Below are 8,744 nucleotides of genomic sequence, written 5' to 3' on the forward strand. Positions count from 1 at the left end.
CACGGGAGCGGGAGGATGTGGAGAGTTGCACGTCCTGCAAGCAGGGAGCAGCACATGGAACCCCATGGGCTCAGCTGCTTTTTCCTGCCCGCGGCTATAGAAGTGAACCCCAAATTCTGGAGAAAAACGTCTGCTAAATACTTCATTCCCCATGAGGAGCTCAAGCTTAATATTAGACCTTGACATTAATACCAGAGGTCCTTTGGGATGGGAGGGAAGAAAATCACCTTTCCGGTGGTGATGTCGATCCCAGACGGCGTTCTGGGCATCTCCCCCTGCCCCGGGGCGGGGAGTTCTGCCCACCATAGCGGAGCTCAGCACTACGGGGTGGCGGAGCTGCGGAATGAGGGCTGCTCCCGGCGGTCCCTCCCCGTGCGGGGGGCGGGGGGTCCGCCCGCTATAAGGGCGGTGGAGCGGGGCTGCGTGGCTCGAAGCGGCTCGGATCGCACGGCTCGGTAAGCACGGGGGAGTCCTGGCGGCTGTTTTTTCGTTGCGCTGCGCTTACAGAAGGGTTTGTTTGGGTTGGGTCGCTCTGTCTTTTTGAGGCGATTCCTCCGTTTCTTGCCGAGGATCGACGCTGCTTCGCGTCTCAGCTTGGAGCAGACGGTGCGATCTTCTTTGCCGGCCGCTTAATTCCTCGCAGTAACGAAGCGGTCGCTGTGTGCCGCCGCGGCCGCCGGACGCTCCGTTTGGGGCGCTGCGCTCCGTCCGCCCCGCAGCTCCGCGCTTCTGCGCGTTCCTAAGCGGCGTGTAAATAAACGGCTCTGCGAGCTGCTGCTGGGTAAACATCGAGCGGCTGAAGGGATTCTCGTCTTCATGCCCTGATGCAAACCTGAATTAAAAGCTCAGCTGGGAAGCGAGGTTCTGCTTTTCCATTTCCAGGCGCAGAGCAGTCCCCTGCTTTCGCGGTCGCGTCGGTGCTGTAACCATCAGCTGTCCTGCTTACAAAGGCACTTCAGACTGCGCTTAGAAATCAGGGCAGCAGCGGGTCCCAGAAGTCTTACAGGCAAACGCCTTGTGTGGTTGCTCGCTGTCTGCGGGTGACTTGCAGAACAGCACCAGAAAGACTGAAATTCAGTCCCCAGCCGGGGAAAAAGTTTATAATCTATTTCCGTGCCGCTGAAGAAGTGCACACAAATGTGGCACGGAGATTACATAAGACAGTTTATCTCCCAGGCAGACGATGGCTGAGATACCCAGGTTTTCTCATAGCCGGCCCAGCCCTGGCCACAGGAAGGCGGCTGCTGTGAGCAGGAACTTCTGTGGGTTCCCCAAAGGCAGAAAGAAGTCTGACCCCAAATGTGCTGCTGGGATCCCCTGGGGTTCCTTTGCATTTCCCAGTGGGGCTCCTTCCTTCCCTGAGCACTGCGTGACACTGCAGAACAGCTCAGCTTCCCCACGCACAGCCTGGTTTGCCCCGATTTCTGCTCATACTCTGTAACTACCTTCACTGCCTGCGATGTGCAGAGATCATTCCAGCCTCTTAATCTCAAGCATCTCGTGTTGCTCTTCATGTCTGAGAAAGAACTGATACGTGACACCTCAGCAAGTACACAGATGCTATCTGTGTGAGTTTTCATGAGCTGATGGAGGTAGCAATCTCAAAGCGTTCTTGCAGCACACGGCCCAACCTTCCACCTCCTGTGCACAGTGCTTGTTTATGTCTCTAAGGGAAGAAGTGCTTGTTGGAGCACTTCTTATCCCTCGTTGGAAGCTGTGCTGTAGCCTTCCTCCTGCAGTGACCAGGAGGAATGCAGAGCTGCACAGCTCTTAGGGTGCACTTAGGTCTCAGCACTTTAAATCCCATCGTGCTGTGGCTGCTTTCGTTGCCCCTTTGAAGGACAAGATACTTCAGTTTGCAGGGAGTTGGAACTCTCTGGTTTAGCAGTGGAAGAGGGATGCAGTACTGGGGATGTATGAAGATGTGACCCCACTGCACCAGGTGCCAGGGTAGGAGTGGTGGCTGAGCTAGATGGTTCTAATGACATGTCACTAATGTCACATTGCTCTTTGCAGCACCACATCCCTTCCTGGCCGTTCTCTCTTCTAAGAGAGAGTCAATGGGTTTTTCTCCTATTTAATAGTTGTATTTTATGTTCTTGTGCTGCTTTCCCCAACTGTAACACAACAGCTGAAAGACGACAGCTCTACTGCAACTGCCGTATAACCGAGTTTTCCACCCTTAGACCTGGGATCCCTCTCCAGCCACCCGGTGCCTCCAACAAGAGATGACCACGCTCCTCAACAGCTCACTGTGCCAACACGCCATCGATGACTTCCGAAACCGCGTCTACTCCACGCTGTACTCCATGATCAGCATCATGGGCTTTGCTGGCAACGGCGTTGTGCTCTTTGTGCTCATCAGGACGTTCCGGCAGCGGACGGCCTTCCAGGTGTACATGCTCAACCTGGCCATGTCTGACTTCCTCTGCGTGTGCACCCTCCCCCTGCGCGTGGTCTACTACGTCCACCAAGGGCACTGGGTCTTCAGCGACATCCTGTGCAGGCTCAGCTCCTACGCTTTGTACGTCAACCTCTACTGCAGCATTTTCTTCATGACTGCCATGAGCTTCTTCCGCTGCATAGCCATCGTTTTTCCGGTTCAGAACATCAATTTGGTTACGGAGAGGAAGGCTAAATTCGTGTGCGTTGGGATCTGGATTTTTGTTACCCTGACGAGCGCTCCTTTTCTGATGAATGGGACTTACCAACACGGCAACAAGACCAAGTGCTTCGAACCCCCAGAAGACACCCAGAAGACCAACATAATCGTGATCCTGGATTTTATCGCCCTCTTCTTGGGTTTCATTATCCCCTTTATCATCATAACCATCTGCTACACCATGATCATAAGGACCCTCCTGAAGAACTCCCTGAAGAAGAACCAGGCCAACCGCAAGAAGGCCATCTGGATGATCGTCATCGTGACGGCCACCTTCCTGGTGAGCTTCACCCCTTACCACGTGCTGCGCACCGTTCACCTGCACGTGCTGCGGCTGCGGCGCTCCAGCTGCGAGGACACGGCCTACCTGCAGAAGTCGGTGGTGGTGACGCTGCCTTTGGCCGCCGCCAACTGCTGCTTCGACCCATTGCTCTACTTCTTCTCGGGGGGCAACTTTCGGAAGAGGTTGACCACCTTCAGGAAGGCTTCCTCCTCCAGCGTCACGCAAGCCTTCCGGAAAAAGTTCTCTCTGAAAGAAAGAGATGATGAACCTTTCGGGGAAAGCAATAAGGAGAATGGGAACGCCCCTGCGGTCGCATCGTAACACGGTGCAACCTTCCCGTGGGATCTCAGATGAGAATGGAGATCTCTAAACTCTTCCAATAGATGGGAGCCTTCACTGAATTCCAAAATAGACACAAAGTTTTATTTACGTGGCAGAGGTCAAGACGATTCCTGCCCCGCTCCCAGATGCTTTTGCTTTGGACTTCAGTTTCAAAATGCAGTGTGCATGTGGGGCTCGCAGGATCAGTGCCTGTATCTGGAAATCCCGGGTCGGGCCTCATCCCCCTCATCCACCTTGCAAGAAACAGCCCTGAGTGCTGGGGCAGCGCGTCTGCAGCGGCTGAGCAGCAGCAGCTTCGGGGGAACTGCCTGTGATTGCAGCCTGGATGCATCTCCAGAGGCACAGTGGTGCCTTGCTGCTGCTGAGAGGGGTAAGGATTGGATGTGGTTCCTTCTTTATCCAAGGAGGCTGTGGATGCCCCATCCCTGCAGGCATTCAAGGCCAGGCTGGATGTGGCTCTGGGCAGCCTGGTCTGCTGGTTGGTGACCTGCACACAGCAGGGGGTTGGAACAGGATGAGCACTGTGCTCCTTTGCAACCCAGGCCACTCTGTGATCCTCTGATTCTATGAATTCCTAAAGAAATGTTCTTTGTGGAAGCACCTTCGAAGTTACGGTAGCCCAGCATGCATTTGAAATGTATTACTGGTCTTGTAATGATGGCTGTGGAATCTGGGTTATCATTCCAGTTCTTCATGAGTTTTGCCTAAAAGTAGAGCTCTGGGTGCCCAGAGCCCAGGGCATGATCAGGCCTTTCTGAAGCACTGATTAAGTTTGAAGAACAAATACAGTGGGAGACATAGTTTTAAAAAATAGCCTACTGTGATGCACTCCTGGTCCTGTTCAGAAGGGCTCTTGTTAACACCTTGCAGAAAAGCTGCAAGCCAAGGCTCTGCAGGGACCTGGATTGACCTGGCCATCGAGAGCCAGAGAGCTGACAGGGAGATGTGACCGATGTCATTCTGAGCTCAGGATGATGGAAACACAGACTGGAAAGAGAAACCTCCAGATCCTGGGCCTAAGGAGCCATTCCTGTGGTTCCCCAGTTAAACCCACTGTAAATGAATCAGTGCTGCGTTGTTTTGGTGATGTCCAAAATCAGAACACAGCATCAGACAGAAATGGCCTTAATCCTACAGGAATTTTGTAGTTGAGAAAGAGCAGTTGCTAATGAACTGCAATGGGGTGATATTTAAGAGGTTATTTGGTGTCATCTTAAGGAAAGGAATGATGTTATACCTAGGCAGAAATTGCTGTGAAAATGTGATTTGGAAGCAAGCTTTGGAATATGTAGAAAATAACATCTACTTTCCCAAATTTTAAAATATTGTGCACTGTATGGTAGAAGTAGATATATATGTATATGTTGCAAAGCACTTTTGTTCTAAAATTATTTTTTTCCCATCGTTTCACTTTTTTATGAGGCAATGTGTACAGCAAGAGAAAGAGCAGTGGGTTTTGTTTTGCGTAAGGGGAAAGGCTGTTTAAAAAAAAAGAAAAAAAGACGAAATTAAATGGAAGTGTTGCAAGCTCAACTTGTGCTCGCCGTGCCTTATTTCAAAGCCTCTGCAAATGCGTTCTTCGGGTTTTTCGGGTTCTTTTCGGGTTCGTTCCCCCAGTAAGCGCTGTAGGATGAGGCAGGACGCAACGCGGAGCTGCGCTCGTTCCGTTCGCGGTGCGATGCCGTCCCCTAGCGAGCGCTTGAGCCGCCGCTCGTTCGGGCGATGCCTGGCAGCCGAGCCCCGCTCACACCGCTGGGGGCAGCCCCGGCTCGGTGCTGACGGTGCCGTCCCGGCCGCGAGATTCCTTTTCCTGCCGCCTGGACGAGGGGAGCAGCTCGCTGCTCGTTGCTCGTTGCTCGCTGCTCGCTGCCCTCGCACGGAGGCGGCCGTGCCGCACGCAGCGCGCTCACCGCGGGCAGGGAGGTGGCGGCTGAGCACCGCAGCCTCAAGGCGCTCACGCGAGGCGCTGCTTTGGCACGCTGCGATAATCCCTGAGCGCAGGCTGCTCAGCGGGTCCGCGCGGCGTTGTGCCGCTGCTGTTTGTAAGGGCAGAAACAGAAGGGCGGCATCGCACGGCGCCGTGCCGGCACTTCAGGCTGCGCGCTGAGCGCCCGGCGGCTCGTCCCGTGCTTCCAGCTGCCGGTGGCACAGCCTGTGCTGCTCCGAGCTGCAGGGTGTGAGCTGGCGGCGTCCTCAGGCTCCAACCATCGCAGCTGGGAATGGGCTTTGTCCTGTGTTCGGTTTTGTTTCGTTTTCCTTAGGTGACATAAGACTGTCGTTCTAAACAACTCCTGTAGGAACTTAGAGGTGGAGGAAGCTCAAAGAGAAGGCACTGGGTTTGGATTCCCATGAATTGGTCGCATCAGCACCGCTGTGCAGAGACGTGGAGCCTGGCTGGTGTGAGAAAGTAGCACGTTTCTCTGGCTGAGATGCACAGTGGGAAAGTAAACATAGAGACCTTCTGTAAAAAGGCCAAAGCAGAGATTTAGGCTGAGTGAGCAATGGTAAAACCTGCTGCCAACATCTGCACTGGTGGGGACGTCTGCTGTAGAGCTCTCAAGTCAGCCAGCTCAGAGTGCTCAGAGCCATGCGTGTGCATTTAGGCAGCGTGGTGAAGGTGCTTCACTCACTGGAGTGTGATCAGATTCACAGTATGATCGCTGTGAGACAAATCATTGGGTGCTCAGGTGTTCCTCTCACTCTTCGGGTTCCTACAAGCCCAGATCTCAGCATGCAGAGCAATGCTGCGCTGTGCAGAGCACACAGTGCTCTCCAGGTGGCACAGAGCTCAGCCCCCAGCAGAGAAAAAGAGGGGAATGAAGAAAAAATATATTAAAAACAAAACAAAAAGGCAGCTCTCAGCTGAAGCCAAGCAAGAGCAAGAGCAGCAAGCACAGCCTGCAGGTGTGAGCACACCCCAGGGCTGAGCTGGAAGGAAGGAAGCACTGACATCTCATTCCCCTTTCAGTTTCAGCACACAGACAAGAATGCAAAGCTGATGTTGTTGTTGCTTCTGAAAAAGCAGGGGGTGCAGCCCTGCTCCTGGTGGGGTGAACAGGCACATCCCTCTTGCAGTGTGAGAAGAGCCTGCGGTGGGCACCAGGCCCTCCAAAATCACTGCTTCCCCCTGGGGGTGGAAATGCTTCCCCTACCACCCACAGCTTCTTCAAATGGAACAAAGCCATCAGATACAAGAGAAAGATCTGCACTGTGCACGGATGGAGGTGGAGAGTTTCTGCAGCCAACACAGCAGACAGCAGGCAAACTCCTTACTGGGGGATGAGAGATGTGGCTCTAGCAGATGCACAGGACGTGGTGCCTCCCAGAGTAAAGCCTCTCCCCTTCTCCTGGAGGAATGTTTGGGGATGAACTGCTGCTGGAGATCATACGGATGCTGCTCTGTTTTCAGAGCGACCTGAAATGAGTTTTCACTTGTGTTCCTTTTCAGAGAGGATCCAAACAGCCACCTGCTGCCAGCAGCTGACCACAAGCGAGATTTCTGTTTGCAAAAATAAAGCCGTCTTTCTGTTTCCAAGAAAACAGCACAAATCTCAGTTCCTGGTAAATCCTGGCCTTGCAGCGTGTTGCAGTGTGCTCCCGTTGGAGCAGCTCTGAGCTGCACGGAGCTGCAGGGCAGGCACATCCCAGCCCCCTCGGTTCCCTCAGAACACGTTGGTCAGGGCAGGGTTTGCGCAGAGGGTTTGTGAGGGGGGGAATTGTTGTGTCTCAGCTTTTCTTTGTGTCAAAGTGCTGGGAGCGGTGAGCAGTGGGCATGGAGTGACATCAGCATGCACCCAACCCGTGTGGTGAGCGCAGGGCTGCTGCTGACCCCTGGACATGTGCCAGGGAGCTCCAGTATGCATCAGCCACAGAGGATGAATTTGTTTTGCTGATCCTCAGTGGCACTTCTATCTTTCTTGCAAGACTTCAGAGGTCTTCTATTCCTCCGGCTGTGTCTGATAACATTTCCTTTTCTGATGCTGCGATACCCCAGTGAGCTGTCAGTCATGTGCTTTAACACCAAATCCTTCTTGCCTGAAATAGGGTCACATTCCAGTGCCAAAGGCTGGGAAATCCAGAAGGCTACCATCCTCACTCTGACTTTACACAGCACTTGATGGATGCGAGAAGTGAGCAAGCCTTGAGCTTAACAAGCAAAAAAGCTCCAAGCCCTTGCAAACAGGGACAGTCCCTGTGCTGCACGGTGAGGCTGAGGCTCCAGTTGGTGCCAGGAGCCCCTGGTGAACCCTCATGTGGCATTTTCCCCAGCTCCACTGCAGCTCAACAGCAGCAGAGGGACTTCTCCCATGCAGCAGGAGGAAGAACACTGTGGATTTTATCCCCTGCTCGTGGCAGCAGAGGGGATGAGCTCATCCCTGGGGAAAAAATAATGGGAAAAATGCAGGACAGTGTGTCAGATATTAACACACCATTCGTGTAAGCAATTTTGCCAAGAGTGCACTTTGAGTAAAGTGATCACAGCACTTACTTACACATTTTTTCAGAGCTACAGGCAGCAAACTGTGGGGTGAGCAGTGCAAACCCATCCCCTGATTTACAGGTCAGCGAGTTTGGGAACCGAGCCCCACTTCTCCAAGATGATGAGTTCTGGCTCTGCAAGTGGCCACATGCACAAATATTCCGAGCATTTGCAAATCTTACTGCGGGGGGAAACGTGTCCATTTCTTTCCTGTCAGTGCTGCTTCTTATGCTTCAGAGGAAGCAAAGCTGCTAGCAGAGCAAAACGAGGAGGACCCTATGTTAGTTTAAGAAATATATTCCAGATGGATGTGCACCAGGTTTGTTGGGGGGAGGAGGGAAGGAGGTAGCAAAAATGCCCTCTTTTGGTCATTAATGTAAACTCTGCTTCCAGGAACACTGTTGTGCATCCCCAATGGCGATGCTGAAGACTAAACAGAGCTTGTTTTTGGTTCAGCCCATTGAAATCTCTTTCATTCGGGATGAGTATGTCTCCATGATGCTCTGCATGGGTTTTGGCCTATGCACCTTTAACCTCAATGCAGGCACCCAGGTAAAGCCCTGTGGGATCAAGGGCAGGAGGCTCCGTGTCATACTGTTGAATGTTTTGGGACGGGCTTGCAGTGCAAAGCAGTGCACACATGTTTTGTCTAGCAGTGCTGTGCATGCTGCACGCTGCTCATTCTGCAGCTGCTTACTTCATTCAGCAGCAGTTTTTGCAAATTGTGAGCCTGGAATCTGACCCCACAAATCTGTACAGCACCCCCTGGGCAGGGCTGCCATGCACTGCCCATTGCCATCCCATGCTCTTGAGATCGGGTGCAGCGTAGAGAGGGCAGGAGGCACAGCATGCAGAAGTGCTTGGTTCCAGCAGGTGTGCCAGGTGTGCCAGCAGCATCTTGGAGATGCCAAAATGCAGCTCCTCAGTTGGGGTTTCTCTCTGGGGCCCAAAGGGGCATCACACCACGCCTGCAAGGA

General features: G+C 53.2%; 1 protein-coding gene across 1 annotated transcript; it reads left to right on the plus strand.

Moving 5' to 3' along the window:
• Nucleotides 1-207: 207 nt before the first annotated feature.
• Nucleotides 208-3,266, plus strand: CYSLTR1 (cysteinyl leukotriene receptor 1; the record flags this gene model as incomplete). Its single annotated transcript, XM_079541857.1, is given in 5 exon segments — nucleotides 208-314; nucleotides 316-369; nucleotides 371-455; nucleotides 2,173-2,215; nucleotides 2,218-3,266. Coding segments are annotated over 5 exon segments (1,338 nt in total).
• Nucleotides 3,267-8,744: the final 5,478 nt, after the last annotated feature.

Source organism: Tetrao urogallus (genome assembly GCF_951394365.1).
Source record: "Tetrao urogallus genome assembly, chromosome: 13".
NCBI lineage: Eukaryota > Metazoa > Chordata > Aves > Galliformes > Phasianidae > Tetrao > Tetrao urogallus.